General features: G+C 47.2%; 1 protein-coding gene across 25 annotated transcripts in view; it reads right to left on the bottom strand.

Moving 5' to 3' along the window:
- KIAA1217 overlaps positions 1-20273 on the bottom strand; it is a 797280-nt gene that overhangs the window by 43959 nt on the left and 733048 nt on the right. For all 25 annotated transcript variants that reach the window (XM_084782818.1, XM_084782806.1, XM_084782795.1 and 22 more), the window contains one exon: positions 16141-16973. In XM_084782818.1, the coding sequence (XP_084638944.1) occupies positions 16141-16973 (833 nt within the window). The remainder of the gene's footprint in view (positions 1-16140; positions 16974-20273) is intronic.

Genomic DNA, 20273 nt, shown 5'->3' with positions numbered 1-20273 from the left:
ACCATGAAAGAGTCATGGGTCAAGGAAAAAGCTAGTAAACATTTCAAATAAAAAAAAATCAAGTTAGTAAAAACCTGCCAGAATCCCCATGTTTATTGGTAAGCCATAGTGGCATCTCAGAAGTGATAAGGGTGGTGGTTGATCACTGTACCTGTCATATAAGAGACAGGGACACACACAAACACTTGGAAAGTGGCTTTCTTGGGGGGCGGGAAATGCCAGTAATAGAGTGAAAATTGGTTAGCTCTGTCATTCATTGCACAGAAGATGGAGAGAAAGGCAAGGTATGGTAGGTGCACAGCTATAAGGAATAATCAAGAGCCTGCTAAGAGGGAAAGGGCAGGAAGAAATCTCTGCAGCATAACACTGGCTATGGATACAATGCAGACCCACTGGCACTGTAACACTGGCTATGGATGCAGTGCAGACCCACTGGCACTGTAACACTGGCTATGGATGCAGTGCAGACCCACTGGCACTGTAACACTGGCTATGGATGCAGTGCAGACCCACTGGCACTGTAACGCTGGCTATGGATGCAGTGCAGACCCACTGGCACTGTAACGCTGGCTATGGATGCAGTGCAGACCCACTGGCACCAACCACAACACTGGCTATGGATGCGGTGCAGATTAGGGCTAAATCAATTAGTCAAAAGCTTTCATTATCGTGTCTTATAAGGGGGCGTGGCAGCACATTAAAAACCACGCCAAACAGCCTGGCTACAGGACCTTATCTTTAACTGGATCATCACTGGGCACAGAATCACAGAGCATCCCAGCAAAGGCTGGCTAGCCTCATGAGAGCCTACAGGGCTTCCTTGCATTTTTCTTTGCTTAAGTAAGACTTGGACCTCTCTACCAAGCTTCCCCATGATGGTGATTTTGGGGTACAAATTCTTCAATTGCACCCTACTGCCTGATTCTTCAGGGACGATACTAACACAAGCGTAGAACTGCCTGGAGGAAGAGTTTAGATGCTTGGAGTAAGAGCCCTATGTGTAATGTAGGTATCCACATGCTTGGTTCTGTACATAGTAACCATGAATCATTGAATGAAGACTTCCTGAGTGGCCTCTTCCAGGCTGTGGCATCAACAGGGCCATTAGGGAGAGGACACCTCCCTGCAGCTTATAGACACCTGAGCTGACAGCAGAGGGGCCACAGTTCTCTCCCACTCGCATGCGGGGTCAATGTGGTGCAGGCAGAGATGGGCAGCACGGTGACAAACAGCACAGCGACCACAAATGTGTGCACCAACGTCTCAGCCAAAACCATTTCCTGAAAATACAATTCTTTTGACAGACGGTAGTGAGAAAACTTCTTCCCTATTTAATCATCGAAGTGTTTCTGGTTTCAGGATTCATTGGAGGGAGATTACCTGATTTATAAATTCATAAATAAAATTGTCTTTCCATTTCATGGTTGGTAATCTGGAAACAATTTTATGGTTTAACTAAATTACAGCAACTGGAAACTTATGCAGCCTTCTCCCGTGATGAAATGTTATGAAGTATATTTAATGTGAAGAGGGAAAAAAAATGAGAGAAATGCAGCGGGAGATGGGAAATTAAACAGGACCCTGTCATTTTACTGCAGTGGCAATTCTGCATGTTAACCATCAGAATATTAAGGATGCTTAGGCTAATTCTCACCAATTTCACTTGGTTTAAGGCATTATGGGTCGGCGTAATTACTGTCAAAAAGATGGTTCAAAAATGATTTCATAAACCATTTTATATCATTCCATAAACCGTACTTATGTGATGACTAGGGTCGGTTAACTAGTCATTTAGTGCTGTAAGCCAGCTTGGCTGCACAAATCTTTTTGAGGCCCATATCTAACATGAATAAAGAATATAAGGAAGATCCAAGGAAGGTGCTATTCCCATCAGCAATTGGCCTCTGACTTTACCGGCATCCCTCCCTGCCCTGGTCTGTGTGTGCAGGGGAAGCAATGCCCAATGCTAGAGGGCCAGCTTATCTCTTTGGAGCAGAGGGGGGGGGGCAGGGAAGGAAACCTTTTATGTTCCAGAAAATATTTTTAGCCAGTGAGTTCATTTATGTGATTTTTTGATTCAAGTTTCACCTTTAACCGCTTTTGATTATGGACTGTGTTTTTGTTCTGAAGGAAGCCTCCTTGAGCCTGGATTGGTTCCTTTGTATAGTTAAGCCAATTTTGTGCCAATGAGGTATCAGGCAAAGACCATACCAAGTGAAGACCATTAATTCTTTATGATGACTCCCAAAGGGTGTGTGCAAGCATGCGTGATGAGGCTGTGCATGCCCATGTGTATGTGCGCGAACGCGCACATGGAAGCCAGAGGCTGATGCTGAGTATCTTCCAGAACCATTCTCCACCTTATTTTTGGAGTCTCTCAGTGACGTAGGAGCTCACTAATTTAGTTTGGCTGGGTGGCCGATGAGCTTCAAGAACCCGCCTGTCTCCACATCCCCAGCAGTGCACAGGGTAACAGAGGCATGCTGCCTGTTCTTGTGTGTATGCTGGGGATCTGAATTCAGGCCCGCACGTTCGTGTGGCAGATGAACTGAGCCATCTCCCCAGCCCCTAAAGAATATGCTTTCAAAGATATGAGAAAGACATGGAGGAGCTGGCTAAAGCCTGTGAAGAAGCTAACGTGCACCAGAAACTCAGTCCGCCTTAGCCAGTTCCCCATCATTAAAACTAGCTACATAAGACAGTACAACTCCAGAGACTGAGACCGCTATTCTGAGTTCTATGCTTGTAGCTGTTCCTACTTGCAATCATTGCGGGGGGGGGGGGGGGGGGGGAGAGTCTACACTTATTTGCTAAAAGCCTGGTTCCCAGCCAGTGGCATTGAGGGGAGCCTTGCAGAAGAAAGCCATCATTGGAGAGTGTGCCCTTGAAGGGGATGGTTGGACCCTCACTCTTCCTCCCCTCCCCAAGTTTCCTGTCTGCCATGAGGTAATGCAGCTTCCCTCTCCCAAAGCACTCCACGCCACGCTGTTCTGCCTCGTACCAAGCCCTGGACCGTCGACCCAACCAACTGCAGACTGAGGTCACGACCCCCCCAATTAATCATTCTGACTTTTAAGTTGTTTACCTCAGGTATTTAGTCAAGGCAACGGAAATCTGAACAACAACAACAACCTGAACAAATCTTAACATGTACACACACACACACACACACACACACACACACACACACACACACCACACCACCACCAACACCACCACCACCACCAACACCAAGAAAGTGAGACTGGTCAATGAACACAGCCTGTGAAGATTACTAACACAAGGGGTCACCGTTTCCACACAGTGCCTTCCCCAAGACCAGTGTCTCCACAGGAAGAACGCTGACAGAATTAAACTCTCCAGTCTTAGAAGAACTGCAGGTATTTTTTTCACCGCTGGATAGCGACCAGGTTTCAAGCCCTTGCATGTTCATGCCCTGTTTCTAGGGTATGAGAGGAAAAACATGCCTCAGCTAATGAAAGGTGCTGTTTGCGGGTGAGGTCAGCAGAGCACCGGGATCCAGAGCCTCCATGCTCTGCTGAAGTCTTGCTAACCACTGAGCTTTCCGTTTCTGACCTAAGTCACCCTAGTGGGGGCGAGCTGGGCAGCTAAGATACTGTTCCTGGATCTCTGAATAAGGCTGCCTTCTCACTGAGGCTCCTGGACCCATTGATGGATGTGGATGGAGCTGGCAGTTAGGGTGTTTATGCACCTGCCCTTCTGGAGTGACAGGAAGGCCAGGTGTTCTTTGTCCTCCCTACTGTGGCTTCAGCCATCTCCATGTGTTCCCTGCTTCTGAATTTAGAATTATTTAGGAGGATCTGGGAGGCACAGTGGAGAGGCAAACATAACCAGAATATATAATGTGAGAAAAAAATACCCTATTTTCAATTAAAAAAGAAACAGTTGATAAAAAGAAAAAAAAAACCACCAGAATTACTTGTCACTGGGTTGTGGAGGTGCACATCTTTAATTGCAGCACTTGGGAGGCAAAGGCAGGTGGCTCTCTGGGGTTGAGGCTCGCCTGGTCTGTAGAATGAGTTCCAGCATGGCCAGGGCTGCACAGAAAAACCTTGTTGAAAAAAAAAACTATTTAAGTTACCTTCCAAAATCACGAACTCCTCATATTTGTGGGTGTTCCAGCTGCCTTTCTGCCACACGTCCATGTTAGTTTTCACTACCAGACAAGAAGCAATTTAAAAGAGAAATGATCTATTGTGTTTCATAGTCTGAAAAAACACAGTCCATGTGTTGGCCCCTCGGAACAGTAGCATGTGTCTGGGACTCCTCTTGACAGACAGACAGACAGAGCAGAACAGACAGGCAGCCAGCAACAGGGCTGGGATACAACCTTCAGCGCACTCTAGCAAGTTAGTTCCTAAAGGTTCACGGCCTCCCCAAAGAGTGCTACCAGCTGGGGAGCCGGGGGGTGGGGGGCAGCCCGGGGGCTGTCATTTCATAGTAAAACCATTCCTTATTCCAATCTGCCATCTTTTGTAGCCTTAACATCCTCCATACCACCAACCCTCGTAGAATAGCACAGATTCTTTTTTTTATTTTTTCCTATTACACTGTGACTTCAGGTTCCAACCTAGAATGGTGTTGCCTTCTAGACCCGAAAATCCAAAATCGTGTTTAAGCAGATCAGCCTTTAATTTTCTTTGGGTCCCTTATTCCTACAGCCGTCTCTGTATCCCGGCCTGTCCTTCTAGCAGTCAGCCAGCCAGCAGTACTGACTAGTGAGTCCCTCAGGGCTTTCTTGTTCCTTATGTTTTCTGATGTTCAGACCAAAGACACTAGCCCCGTGGCTATGGCCTATGGTGGTACAATATGTCACATGCCAGGGTGGGGAACACGTGGTGGAGGAGACCTCTCCAGTGGCATGATGGTTATGAAGATGGGGTTAGGGCTAGGTGAGGAAGAAGAAAAAGGACAGGATCCTGATACCCGCCCCCCTTCAAGGCTCTAGACCCCAGCTCCTTAAGGCTCCACTACCTCCAACAGCACTACAAGACCAAATCTTTAGGGGATGTTTCAGATCCAAATTATAATAGTGCCTAGTGGGTACCACTGTAACCCACAACCCCAATCTTGCTTCTAGGCTCTTTCCCAGCCTTCTGGATCCCATGCTAGCCTGGCTTTTCTCACTGTCTGAGGACGGTAACAAATGAGAAGTTATGGCCCCCATGACACTTCTAAATGCTATAATGTCATTTTTCTATTGGTTTCCAGGAGACAGGGTGAGGCATCTTCTCACTAGGCAGTTGGTCATGCTTTCCCAAGCCAGATCAAAAGACAGTAGCTAAAGCAATGGTGTTTATCTGAGATGCCCTGCATGTGCCATGATGACCACTGTTGCTGCTACGGTGCTCGGGATTGAACCTGGGGGTCTGTATACAGTCACCGAGCTGCGCCTGAGCCCTGCACTGGCTTCATGATGCCGAAAAATATGCATATGTGTGGAGAAGTCTGGTTTGAAAGCAAGACTGGAGCTCTGTTTGTGGATGAGGGCACAGGCTGTTTATACATGCTCTGAGGAGCTTAAAGAATGAGAGTCTACAGTGTGGTATGAGGAGCAAATGCCAGAGTTGGTGGCGTTCCCTCTTGTCCTTACTTCTTCACAGACTAGAAATCGCTGCTGTTTGTTTTCCTCAAGGCCACGGAAGAGGGCAGATTATCAACTTCAGGTTCACTTTGGCAGTGACTTTGGGTGTAGGCACCAGGACAGGAAATGGGGAATCACGACACAGGAATGTTCTCCTCTTGAGACCAGGCCTCACAGAGCCTGAAGGGGGACAGAGGGAGTTACACCCACACTAGGGCTGTGTGGGGTGCTTGTATCCTTGGCACTGTCTACAAAGAGCTCCTGGAGGAACAGCAAGAAGTCAGCTAGAGATGCAACTCTTCCGAGGAGCTGCCACATGACCCAAATACGGTAGCTGGATGGAGTGGGTGAGGCACACAGACTGACAGGTTTAAAGAGGGCAAGAGAGCAAGCACGGTGGTAGTAAGCCAACTCAAACGTAATGCCAGCAAAGCCACCAACCAGGAACTGACCAAGATTTGTGTTCTAACTTACAGAGGTGTAACTTCTTTCCTCTACAAACTCAACCAACATTTATATTATAGGAAACAAAAACATAGAAGTGAGGACACACACACTGACACACAGACATGCGCACGCACACACCCACATAACCAGAACAAGCCTAGATGCCCGGCAGGACTAAGGAGTAGTTGAGTTACTATGCCTACAGTGGAACGAAGGGCAGAACAATAGAAACCAGTGCCAGGCAGCAGGAGGGACGGCCATGGTGGTCTTTCTCAGACCCCACAGGAAGGGTGAATCCAGTATTACGTGCAAACCAGTAAGATTTTCAGAATAAAAGGGGGCCATGGTTATTATGTAAAGAAAGCAGAGGGAATCAGACTGCCCCCCCCCATCCCCGTCTAGCTAAACCATGCATTCTTCCCAGACGTAGGTAAGTTTTAGGGTCTTGGCTTTGACTGAATTCGATGGTAGCTGACCCGAGGACATTCAGGGACTTGCATCTTAATAGGGGCCCGCGGCTTCTCTGCTGAGACCAGCCTGCAGTGGACGGACTTGGAGTGGGGAGTCAGCTTAGAAAAACCACATGATAGTCAAGAACAGCCTCTCTCAGCTGATGGCATTTGGGAGAAGTCCTGAGGCTGGAGAGGGGCCAGGCAGGCGGTGGCTGCTCAGTGGCAGTAAGAACCAGGCAGGCGCAGCCACAAACGCATAATCTTCAAAGCAGGCGAGTCCCTGACAAGTTCAGACGCAGGGACCAGCATGCAGGCAGCAGAGTTCATGGCAGAGAACGGCAAAGGTCTGCCAGTGTTTGGACTGTCAATGTCTTCCGAAGGCCCCTGTGCTAAAGGATTCACCCCCCTAGCCTGCGGTACAACTGGGGGGAGTGGAAACTTTAGGAAGTGGTACCCAATGGAAGGAGGCTAGGTCATCGTGGGTATGCCTTGGATGGTGATGCACAACCTTGGCTCATCTTGCTTCCTGGATGCCATGAAGTACAGAGGCCTCTTCTGACACACACACACACTCCTCCTGCCTTGATAAAGGAGCAGCCAAAGCCTTGAGGCGATAGGGCCAAGTGAAGGTGAGCTGAAGTCTATGAACCTATGATCAACGAGCCCTTCCCCTTAGTAAGCTGCACGTGGCTTAGCTGTCTTGTTAAGAGTGATGCAAAGGGCACACGGAGCTCAATTCTCAGCACTCCGAGGTCACAGGGCCCAAAGGCTCTGCCATTGTTAAATCATGTCTGAAATCCATGTGGAGTCAGGATCCTAGAACTGATCGGCTTCTCCTCCGTTAGGAGGAACTCTTTTAGCCCTCATAATGGTTTCCATTCTGGTTCAGTAATCCTGACTGAAGGGGAGGAGAAAAAAAAAAGGGAAGGGTGTGCCAAGCCAGGCAAGTGGGTCAAAGCTCAGACACACCCAGGCCAGGGCTCACAGGGTGCACTGAAGCCCCATAGGGTTCTTCACAGTGCATTAAATGCAGCGGGGAAGCACTCCCAGTAGTTAATCTACTTCACAGTTTACTTCCGGTGCAAGCTGTACTGGTTGGGACCTGAAAATAGCTCCAAGTCAGTGAGTGACAAGACATAGTTGCCTCTTGGATCTGGATGGCCAGGGTCAATGGATAGCTTCAAGGTTTTATGTCCACAGAGCTCCTCTTGGTACAAAGTGTGTTTTGTGGCTATTTTCATTAGAACCGTACAGAACCCATGACGGGGTGGTGATAGGGGGTAGGGTGGGGCTTGCCATATTACAGCAGACACTGAGTTCCAGCAAGGGAGGGTTTCTTCAGGAAACATGGCCGATTTGCCAGCACAGAACAGTGACCATAGCTTTTCTGCTAGGGTGACACACAGCCTGAGGTGAAGTGTTTCATTTCCTGTTGGCTCTGCCAAGCAACGCTAGCTACCACACCCTAGAGCAAGCCAGCATGAAATCATCAATTTTAAGTTTTCTTTCTCTTCCCTAAGGGTGTTTTTCAATATATACGCTCTGGAGTGGCATCACTTTTTTTTTTTTTTAAATACAGGTACAAACTGGTAGAAATAGATGTTCATTTCCATTTACCCTCAACTGACCAACAGTGTCAGAAGCTACGGAGAGATGGTCCTCAGGTGATTGTGAAAATAAGATCCACCATGCCAGCCCTTTCTTTGACAGGGCCTCACAATATCACCTACATTGTTTTTAACTCTTGGTCTTCCTGCCTCAGCCTCCAGGGCTTCTGGGAATGACAAGAGTGCCTCAGAAAAGTAGGCTCCTGTCTACTTTAGTTGGAAAATCCTAGTGTGGACTCTAAGAAATACAATGACTCGGGGATGGGTGGTGGTGATACCCTCCTTTACTCCCAGCACTGGGTAGGTAGAGGCAGGCAGATCTCTGAGTCTGAAAGCAGCCTGGTCTAGAGTGAGTTCCAGGATATTCAGGGCTATACAGAGCCAATCCTGTCTTGAAAAACCAAACCAAACCAAACCAAAAAGAATGATGCAGAAAAAAAAGAAAGGCATTTTTTCCCCCTCCTGATACAGGATTTCTCTGTGTGTAGCCCTGGTTGTCCTGGACTCACTTTGTAGACCAGGCTGGCCTCGAACTCATAGAGATCCGCCTGCCTCTGGCTCCCTGAATGCTGGGATTAAAGGTGTGCACCACCATTGCCTGGCAGAAAGACACTGCTTATCTGTTCCTTCTCTAATGTTCTTATTGCCTGTCACCCTCTACTTACTCGTGGGTGACGGAGGAGGCAGGGACCTACTACCTTAGTTACCAGACAGTAGGAAGGCAGTGTGGTGTTGAGACCTGGGGTTACTCAAATGGCTCCCGTTAGCACACTCTTAACTGTGTCTCCTTTTTATTTTCTGTAAAGTCAGGCTTCAGGACAGTGACCTCCAAATTCCTTTTAACTCTGAGGGTGGACAAGGAGGACACGACTCGGCTCACAGCAGTACAGTGGACATAACTGATTGTTTAAAGACCTGCCACTTTTGGAAAGTAGGAATTAATGCTTAGACTTGGCTGTAGGTTTTAAGTCACATCAGTCATGAAAAGAAAGCCTAGAGTTTGAGTAAGGATAAATGTCATCTACGTGCCTATCAGTGGGAGAGACAGGGAATCCTAACAGAAGCTAAGATGTGATGTGGCCACCGTGAGAGCCCGAGTTACTTAGATGAGCCTTGTTTTCAGGCTGAGGACAGTCACAGGGATTCCCACAGCTTCAAGGAGGTAGGGTCTGCCCCTAAGGTTGGACCGTGGAGAGGTTCTGGTTGGTGAGGAAAAGGAATTATCTGAATGTTAAACTGTTTAGGCGACTCTGTTTCCCTTCCTGTCAGACTGGAAACTTCTGATTGACAGCCCCTTTTGAACAGTCAGAAGAAATGGTCATGTTTTAATTGGACCTAATTACTGACAAGTGGCACCTTTTCCTCAGAAGAAGTTAGTTTTGTTTAAAGTAGCACAGACTTTATAGTGGTCATTCTCTTGGATCTTGGACAGAGTATCTTTGGGGTAAATATAGGGAGGGCCATCTTCATAAATCTGTTAAGATGGTCAAACATTTATTAGACATCTGTGGCCTGGATTCAGCCGTCTATTGCACGGCTACCAAATATTCCTTACCCATGAGGTTATATTCCTGGAAATGTAGTAATAATTCATCGTATCAGCACCTACTTGATTTCTCAGACTGGCAAAACACCCTATCGTGACATCATTTTATAGGTACCGTAATGGTAGAAATATAGCCAGTTTTGGATAAAGACCAGTTGGCCTTCTTTTTATTTCATTATATGCAAGTCATAAATTGCAGCCCATCGGGAGGATTATCACAGAGGTCCCAGATGAGCCTGACTTAGGAAAGTGCCCCCGCTTCTGAATTCTTAGCAATTGCAGTCTATATCACTGCTTTGGAATTAATTATGTACAAGCATTTCCCCCCCAATTATGGTAGGGTTGTAATTGAAAAGTTTACTTGTTCTTTCATTGTTTGGGACTTGGAATAAGTGGCAGTTGGATTTCCAGCTGGCCCACAGAAGCCTCTTTATCTTGAAGCGTATCATTAGTCCTCTCGCTCCACATTGTTTTCAAGGAGGAAAAAAAAAAACATGTCCTGACTCCCCAGCTGGACTCTGAAACACCGGGAAGAGCTCTCCCGCCATGGAGTTCCCTCCTGTGCTCGGCAGGTCTTCCCCACTCCCTGCTTTGCTAGGAGACTCTGACACTCTCAGGAAGACAGGAAGATATCCCCCAAGCATCCCCAAAGCCGAAAAGCAAAAAACAAAAACAAAAAAACCCCCCCAAAACCCGAAGTCCTATGGCAGATGTTCTTGGCAGATGGGTCTGAGTCGGCACTGGGAGCCCCAGTCAGGCTCGCCGCATTTAGCCAGAGCACAGCTTGGATGCGTACGTTAAGCTCTGAATGGTTAATGGTTGTCTTCAAAGTTTATGGTCCTTGTGTATGAGAACCACATCTAAGCTCCTCTCTGTGTCTGGTGAAGCAACCAGTTCACAGCCAAGTGCGTGAGAGGGACCTCAATAAACACCCATTGATCCACAATTAGAGCTCTGTGGGAAAGCAAGTCAGACAAGGGCCCAGTTAGTCAGGCATCAGCAAGCATCACAAGAGATGGTAATCCAACCACACCTGTGGCCCGGCCTCGCCATCGAGCACACTGCTCAAGTCTGAGGTAATCTTAAAAGGACGCTCGCTTTCAGCCAGCCTTGAAGACTTTGCTCAACAGACTTGCTAGTGGCTTTGCTACTTCATATAAATTTTCTTTCTTTTTGGTTTTTTGAGACAAGGTTTCTCTGTATAGCCTTGGCTGTTCTGGACTCGCTTTGTAGACCAGGCTGGCCTCGAACTCACAACGATCCGCCTGTCTCTGCCTCCCAAATGCTGGGATTAAAGGTGCGCGCCACCACGCCTGGCGACTTTGTGTATTCTGAGTTGACTCTTTCTCCCACCATTCTACATTTCGGTTTTATCCTCTCACCCCTCTTCCATTCTACCTTTTGGTTTGCTCAAAGTAGGAGCTCTCAGACCCTCCCTCATGAATCCTGTGTGGTGCAGTTACAAGTGAGCAATGGAGGCACAGCAAGGCTCCATTAAGGTACCAATGAACCAAGTGCTAACAAGTCCGGGAAGTAACATAGGAAACTTGAAAGGCCACTAGGATTCCATGCCTGGCCATAAGCTGGGCAAAGACCCTACACTGATGGGAGTTACAGTGAGCTCTGTCATCACGCTCCATCTCGGGCATGGTAGCACAAATGTATAACCCCAGCATCCAGCAGCCTGAGGTAAGAGATTCAGGAGTTCAAGGGCAGCCTGGGTACCCAGATCCCGTTTTAGAAACGCATGCCCCAAACCAAACCAACTGACCAAATTACAACATTGTTTTCCCAACAGGTAAAGGGCAGAACTGAAGTGAGGAGCCCTCCCCCCCCCTTTCTCTCCTCTCTGAGAGCAGAGTATGGCATTGGAGGTTTCTATTATGGGAGTGGGGTGGGCACTTGACAATGTGGAGCTGGGTGTGGTGGCACACGCCTTTAATCCCAGCACTCGGGAGGCAGAGGCAGGTGGATCACTGTGAGTTCTAGGCCAGCCTGGATTACAAAGTAAGTCCAAGACAGCCAAGGCTACCCAGAGAAACCCTGTCTTGAAAAAACCAAAACAAAGCAAAACAAAACAAGACAATGCGTGGAGACAACCTGGCTGTCCTCACAGGGCAGCATTTGGGTATAGACTTTCCTCGGTGCCTCACCATGATAGGCACTCCCAGGAAGAAGGAAAAGAAGAATAACCCTACATTTTTGATGATGGCTCACCGTGCTCCAGCAGGAAAAAGCATTGCCTAGACACTCCTCACAAGGCTGCCAGCCAGGTGAACACTTTTAAATGCCACAGACCCAGACTTGAACTTTCGTCCGCTCAACTAAGGCAGCAGTCCTGCCATCTCTCAAAGTTAACCAACACACCAACAGTCCTTTTAAAGTAAGAGTGTGACAGTAAGCCATTGAAAACAGAGCCAAACAACCAGATAGCACGGAGGCTCCCTTCTGCACACACATTTTCTTTGCTCTTCTTTATAACCGGCCAAAAGTGAGGACTTGTCTTCAAGCCTAGGGTGCCCATGAAGTCCTAACAAGGTGCCAGGTGGTTTCGTTTGCTTTAGACTAAGGGTACAGACAGGACTAGACTTTGTGACTCTTTGTGACTTTGCGACTAGACAGTGTGACTCTGTCCTACTCTGATAAACTTAGCTGTTCTGGCTGCAGGACAATGTTAAAGAGGGATCTCAGCTCAAGTTCACTGAGTGTGAAGAAGTAAATCCCGTTTGAAGTATTCTGTTCTGCATTTGGAAGCACGGCCGTTAGTGACTCTGCAATGAGTGCTTTTGAATTTTGAGTGTTATTTCTAGAAAGATGCTTTTGCTTATATGACCCAAACTACAAATAGAAAATAATAAAAACATAAATGCCCTCAAATCTTACAGTTCTTGTGGGCTGTTTTATGGGGCATGGACAAAGATAATGATGCAGTTTAATGAAGTCATTTTATAAGCAAGGGAAGCCAGGGTCTTGTACTCTAAATTGTCTGTCCCACACTGACTCCGTCACAAGTGTCTGATAGGTGCTTGAACCCATTTTCCTTTTTGGAGTCCCAGCAGAAGGGACTGGGCAAAGCCACCAAAATATGCAAGAAGATCTTGCTTTCAGAAGCGCAGATACAAGAAAAGCTGTTATGGGAAAACTCGACCGGTCATGGGATCCTTGGAAGGAGAACATTGCCATCCGACAGATTACCCCATACATGCGGGCCCTGGCTAGATAGTTACCGCAAGTGTCTTCAAAAAGAAAAGAGATGCCAACACCACAAGAATGGGGCACATGACTGAGCGTGAGAGCGGAGATTGAATGTCTCAGTCTTTAGTACTTCATTCCTATGTCAATGGAGCTGTTACAGAATTGCATTCCTTCAAACAGGCCGCCAATAGACCTCTCCTAGGATACGTGCGAAAGAAAGGATTCCTCTTTCTGATTTCTCATGTCTTGCAGCTATTTGGGCTATTACACTGAAGTGCTCTTAGGATCTGTGCAAGAGTCCCGTGGGCAGCTCCCCGAGGCTCCAGCTCCCATGTTTTGTCAGCTCACATTTTAGACGTAAAAATCCCACTTTGAAGCTGCATAGAAAAAGCACTCTCCCTTTATTTGCTTTGAATAGCATGAAACTGCAACAGAAATTGGTTTGGCATTTTATACCCCATACTCATGAAGTTGGACTTTAAGGGGCCGAACACTCTTTAAAAATACTACCCAGATTAAATATTTCTAAAATAACGTCATGAGCTAGGTGAGACTATAGCATATAATTTTGCACTTTGGTAATTGTTCCTGTGTTTGTCTTTTACAGTTTTCTCTTTAACATAGTTAGTATTCAGATGCATTTTTTAAAAACTGAATTCGACCAGGAATGTTCTTTCCTTTTCCCGTTTCTGTGTAATTGTGCTAATATACCAGCTAGGGCAGTTATACTTTAAATGGCACGCGTATATTTAGCAGTATAATTATGCAAATTCTGCCATGTTTATGATTGTAAATGTCCTTCGGGAGCAGTTACTTAGCATCCAGTCCTGAAATGATTTCTGAAGGATTCTGGTTGCAGTGTTCAGAATTCACTTTTCTCTGCTTTTCGGCTGCAGGAAGGTGGGTAGACTGCTATCAGTCAGCCACAGCTACTACAGTCAGATTATGAACCCCATAAAGACAGTATTTCTTCCTTCCTCTTGTGATGGAACCCAGAGCTTTGCACGCGCTATGCAAAGGCTCTACTACTGAGCCATTCTCTCATTTCTTAAGACAGGGTCTCACTATGCAGCCTGGGTTGGTCTTGACCTTGCAACTCCATGCCTTAGACTCTCCAGCACTATGATTACAGGTGTGTGTCAACATGCCTGGCAAAAGGTACAGACCCTTTATTATGCCATTTTATAGCACCAGTGACCTTACGGAATCAACTTAACCTCCCCGATCCTCAGTTTCTGCAGCTACAAAATGGGCTAGTGCAAGTACGTAGCTTAGTAGTTGTTAATACAGGCTTGGACTTTGGCGATCCCCAGGCCTCAGTGTCCTGAGTGCCAGGACTGCAGAGTGCCCCACCATATCCATCACCAAATCTCTCGGCACATTGGGCTAAGTAGCTCTGTGGGCCAGGCACCCGTGGCATCTGCATCAGTGACGTCACACCGGGCGTTGGGAAGGAGCATGTGGTGGTTTGAAGAGCAATGTCCCCATGTGTTTGAACCCTTGGCTCCCAGTTGGCAGCACTTTGGGAGATGTTGGGGAACCGTTAGGAGGTGGGCATGGGGGGGGGTGGGATTGGAAAGTTTATAGGCGGGTCCCATTCCCAGTTCTCACACTGCTTCCTAAGGGCAGTTAAAATGTAAGCTCTCAGTCACTGGCCACCACATTTCCTTCACCATTATGGACACCTAGCCCTCTATAACCATAAGCGAAAATAAGCTCTTTATCTTCTAAGTTGCTTTTGGTCATGGTATTTTATCACAGCAGCAGAGAAGTAATTAATACAGAGGATGTACCCAGAACCCACCATGGGAACAATGTCATGGGATGGCGGTGAGTTAAGCTCTTGGTTCTCTGATCCTCTTGAGGCACCCATGGAGCGGTGGCAGCATGGTGGAAAGATGGGGAGGGGGTGGGGTGGGGGCTGGACTCTGGTTCTCAGCCTTACACCCCAGAAGTGGGTATTTTAAAAAAAAAAAAAACAATTTTCTGCACTAAATCCTTGTGCTTTTCACTCTCGTCCTCCCTGTGGCACACCATTTCCCAGCCTGCATCTCACAGACGCAGCTGCATCTCAGGGATGCACTGCCCTGCTCACCACCAGCTCCAACTCCCTCCTGTTCTACATCCTCAAGCCCGTCCGCCACCTGCTGTTTCTCCGACTGTGAGAGCTGGATTTGGTTCTCGCATTAATGACCCCAAAACGTTCATGTTCCTTCCTGCTTTGTTCTCCTGAAATCTTTGTGCTGTGAGATTCCTTATGACTAAACGAATGGGGACAGCCTCCCGTGAGAATTCTGCTAGAGGCGACAGGGCTTTGGACTGATTTGTGTGTGAAAACAGTAAGTTAGGAAGACAGTTCACATTCCATTCACAAGTTTGGACTTCTTATAAGGTTATATAACAGCAGGCAATGGAACCATTTTTAGTGAGGAACAGCGCTTCTAAGCAGGTTCTGAGCAACTTAATATCTGATTCCTATATTTTATCTTTTTGGAACTCACATGAAATAGGAAATTGTTCCTTTCGCCTCAATCTCTCTGCTAAATTTTATGTTTATATAATTACTTTTATTCCCTTCAATCAATTCAGGTTAGGGAACTTTGCTCTATCAAAATTTGTTTTTCAATTGTTACTTGGCAGATTATGGAGAGTTTTAAAGATATATTCAGGATATAAAGTTTGAATACTGATACACATCCTTCACATCACACACACACACACACACACACACACACACACACACACCTGTGCGCGCGCATGCAATACCCAGAGTGTTTTAGTCATTGGAAAACTGCTACTTATCCCAGGCCCGCTCCAGAATAAGTAATAAATCCAGGCAGTCCACACTCATGTAAACTCATTCTTTCCAGCCCCCCAAACCAGATGAGGAAATAAACTCGCATTCTATAGCCAGACAGTAAATGCCTGTGACCAACAGTTAGGCTACTGCTCATTTTCTATGGCTGACAATTCTTATGACCCCTCCATCCACTGTCTGCATGGTTTCTGCTAATCACTATTTCCTCCCCAATGGCTCCAGTGACAATGCTATGAGGACCAGAGTCCAGGGGCAGCTAGGGCCGGTGGCCTTTGTGGTGCCTCTGTCTCCTTTCACACAGTCACTAGTGGACCTCACTGACCTGACCCCACTCACTCAGGAACTCGGCAGGGAAGGGCAGCCTTCCCTGACGCTCAGAATTTTGTTGCCTGGCGTGGGGGGGGGGGGTCTAGAAAGCAGCTCTCAGCAACCCACAGGCACAGACCTCCCTCAGCACCCCAATGCCTTACCTGGTTTCTCTGTCTTTGGGGATCGTAGCTGTGCTGTAAGCAAAAACCTGCTTCTCAACTAGAGGCGGCCCCAGGTCTACGAGGCCGGATAATCCTGGAGTGTTCCGTGGCTTCTCGATGTACACTAGGGTGCCGGGCTCCTTTTTGAAGGATTGGCGGCTGGGTGAGGCCCGGTCTGGCTGCAGGGTGTGAGGGGGGCCGTGTGCGTTAAGATGCGGGTGCATGTCTATCACTCTTAGGTCACCCACCCGGTGCGGAGAGGCCGGGGGTGTTTTGGAGCCCAAGGTAGGCAAATGGCTGTCAGGGTATTTCCTTGACTTTTGTCTGTATAACGACTGCTCCATATGCATCTCCGCTTGCAAGGAAGGGTTACAGTAAGCGCTTGCTGACCGGATGGCTGTGCGGTGATACGCGATGACATGATCTGGGACATCCAGTGGGTGGCCGCCATGGGACGAGGCTATGCTCATGCGTCCCTCGTGATAGAGGTAGGGGTCAGCATAGAAACCCTCATTTCTGAACATAACCAGGTTTTTGCTGCTCATGTCTTCATCCGGCTTGACATCTCTTCTTTCTAAAATGGCGCTGGGGCTTGGGGAGATGGATCTGGAGGCTGGCAGGCTTGAGAGTCTGTCCCTGGGGATGGTGGCATTGCCAGGAATAGCCATGGGACGGCTGCTCCCGTAAGGAATTCTGGATGGAGAGGGAGGCAAGGAATGGGGCACCGGAGTGGATGGTGGGGAGTTTGGAATTGCGTGAGGCGGGTGAGCTGTGGATCCTGGTCGGGGGGCGACAAGGCCATCTCCTCTTGCATAAACAATTTCTCTCTGCATCTGGAAACAAAGCAAGGCATCAGAAAACATACTTAAATATTCATGTTTTTAGAGGAGTCTCGGGGTGACGAGGTGAATTTCTTAATAGGGGAGTCTGGCTGTGTCTCTCATTTTCTTACCAGACACACACACCAAATGAATGGACCCTGAGAATATGTCCCCTTATTGGCAGAAGGGACTTTATAGAGGCAACCAAGCTATGGATCCTGAGGTAAAAAAGTGATTCCAGATGGGCTCACTGCACTCGGGAAACAAGGAAGTCAAGCTTGGGAGGAGGGGTTGCAACGGCAGAAACAGTTCTCTAGAGAGAAAGGCAGAAGGTGCTATTCTGGGGACTTAAAAGATGAAGAAGGAGGCAGGCACTAAGGACCACAACTTCACATGACAAGGAAATGGATTCTCCCTCAGAGCTCCAACCAAAAGGTGGTCCTGCCTACAGGTTGATAATGGCCCATGAAACTCATTTTAGAAACCCAACCTCTACACAAGAATAGGCTCGTAACATTTAAAGCCTAAAGGTTTTGTTTGTTTGTTTTGTAATGCTGGCATTCAAACCTGTAGCCTCATATCTTAGGCAAACACTCTACGACGGCACCCCATCCCACAACTCCAACTCTCTAGCAATTTGTTGTAGCAACCTCAGCAGCAACATGGTGTCATGGTCTAAATATTGAGGTCACAGCTTCTTAAGCCATTTAATAAATATGAGGTTAATACATACATGTGTCTAAAGTTATGTTTTCCAAAACCTGTGTTGGGCACATTTCCCTACAACTAGCCCTGGCAAATAACTAAGAAACACTTTCTCACCTTTCCAGGCTAATGCTATGTAGGACCATGGCTAGAAGGCAAAGCGGATCCCTGGGAGAAGTGTGGAAAGAGGGTTCAATTCACTCGCCAACTCTTTATTTGAACCCCAGTAGAGACAGCACAGCAGGTTGGGGGAGTAGGGAGGGAACAGTGAGGTGATAGGTAAACTCGTGAGAAGAGAAGGAATCCGAAGGATGGTGGGGGCACGGTGGAAAGTCCTAAAGGCACAGTCCTACGGGGCCATTAAATAGTGACGGGACTGAGGCAGCAGGCCACTATAAACTGGACCATTGGGCGGGTAGCTCAGATATCTGGGCTGTGGTATTGCGTGGTCCAGGAGAGGTAAAAATGGCCCTGGCTCTTGGACAAATGCATCTTCAAAGAGAAACAGTCAGAAGAATCAACTTAATGAGGAAAGAAGGAAAATGCGCTTGTGCTTTGCAACCACCCGGAATCAAAACCACAAATAAAACCGGGACACGATTACCTGATACACTCGTGCACAGGTCAAGGCCCAAGAGGAAAGCGGAGACTGTTGTCCCTGATCCTGACTTCCAAGAGATGTCAGAGGGATGGAGGGATGGCTGTGATGGGAACGTGAGAGAGAGGAGGAGGTGCAAACAGAGAAGAGCCAGAATGTGCACCTGATGGGGGAGAGTAGACTGGATACTAAACAGAGCCCATGCCTTGAATAAGAGAAAGTGATCCCTCATCACAGAAATCCGTTTAGTGAGAAGCCTTTACAAGTGTTTTCTAAGCGCCAGGCACTGGGACACAGCTCCAGATGAGCTTCCTACTAGCTGCTACTGAGTCGTCCCCTGTCTCTGCCCCCCCCGCCCCCCCCCCCCGCCCCTGCGTCTTCTTGGTGGGAAGGTAGGGCAAGAGCCGGTCAGGTCAGTCTTCCACAGCTTCTTATCCTGTCCCTGGCATCCAATGATACAGAGCTCTTGAGAGAATCAGGGACCTCTATGCACCATAATGGATTTTACAAAGAAAGTGACCAGGTTAAAATGCCAAGCAGGTACAAACAGGCAACAATTAAGTGAAACTGTTTGTGAGCGCTTCCCCAGCAATCACAGAAGTGGCCTCTCGATTCCCTAAGGAGCAGGTCTGGAGACCTCACGGGGAGCAGGCTCCTGACTTACAATCACAGTGTGTCTCACTAGTCTCTTTCCTCCTTAACACATCATGGAGTTCATGCCCCCCTAGGCAAGTCTGCTCACTGTTCTCCAAATTTGACTGTGGTATACTCACACTACCCAGTGTCCTTACTCTTGTGTTCCATACCTAGTCCTGGTTCCAGGTGCCCTAACGTTCCTGCTTATATGACCGCTCGCTCTCTGCCTACCTGACATATGCATGACTCAGGTGTGCATGGAAGCAGACCAGAAGGGCCCCACCCAAGGTCACCGTGGGCAAGTGTACTCGATTAGTTCTCCAGAATGGCTGGAAGACGCATGGAACAGACAAAGGTAAGCTCAGTGCATGGCTTTATAGGTCATAAAATCTGAGAGGGTCTGACTCAGCTGGCAGTGAGTATCTGACCAAATGCCCCAAACAATCATCACATGCAATATGACAACCAGACAAAAGGAATCTCAAGATAAAGTCATCCACCACATCGACTCAAAGAGGCCACTGTGCGCAGAACATCACACATTGCCTGAGCCAAATGAACAAGAAAGTTCTGCCGCCCTTATTGCTGAGAATTACAGAGGCTAACAAGATGGGACCACTAAGTGCTTTAGCCAGGGTCATCTCCGCTTTCTTCTTTCTTATCTAGCTCGAGGTAATATCTATATTTTGAGGATCCCAGCCTAGCTGGCCACAGTGGAAATGGCCATCTTTCTGTTAAGAGAGTAAAAAAAAGAACAAGATTCTAAACAGTAGAGAACTGCTAAGATAAAATTAATATTAATGAAAGGAAAATGTAAAAAATTATTCTAAATAATAAAAACAGACGTGTATCTTTTAAAGACAGCAGACATATTCGAATACGAATTTAGAAAATGTTTTGTGATATTAAATGACATAGCTAAAAGTTATATTTAATAAAGTATCTTTTAAAATGGAGTGCCAAAAGACTGGTTAGAAAAAAAAAATCATTAAAGTTTCTGGTGGTGTGTATGGATAAATTCTGAAAGAATAAATCAGTTAATAAAAATTCTGTAATCCCAGCACTCAAGGAGGCAGAAGCAGGTGAAATGCTATGAATTCAAGGCCAGCCTGAAAATATTATTATTATTATTAATTATTATTATTATAGATTGTGCTGTTCATTCATATGATAAGCATGGGTGTCAGTCAAAATACCAAAGAGCCAGCATCCATCTTGGTCTGGGTGTTCATGCTAACTAACAGTCGCCAGTGACAAATACCTCCTGACCATGCTGGCATCATCCCTGCCTTTTCCACTTCAAAACAATCTTGCAATGGTCCAGTGGGGCCACTGAGTTAGCCACCGAACATTCCACTATGACAGAACAGTTA

The sequence above is a fragment of the Acomys minous genome, assembly GCF_964271855.1.
Source record: "Acomys minous genome assembly, chromosome: 5".
NCBI lineage: Eukaryota > Metazoa > Chordata > Mammalia > Rodentia > Muridae > Acomys > Acomys minous.
The sequence above is the reverse complement of the archived record's forward strand: the minus strand, read 5'-3'. Positions and strand labels throughout refer to the sequence as shown.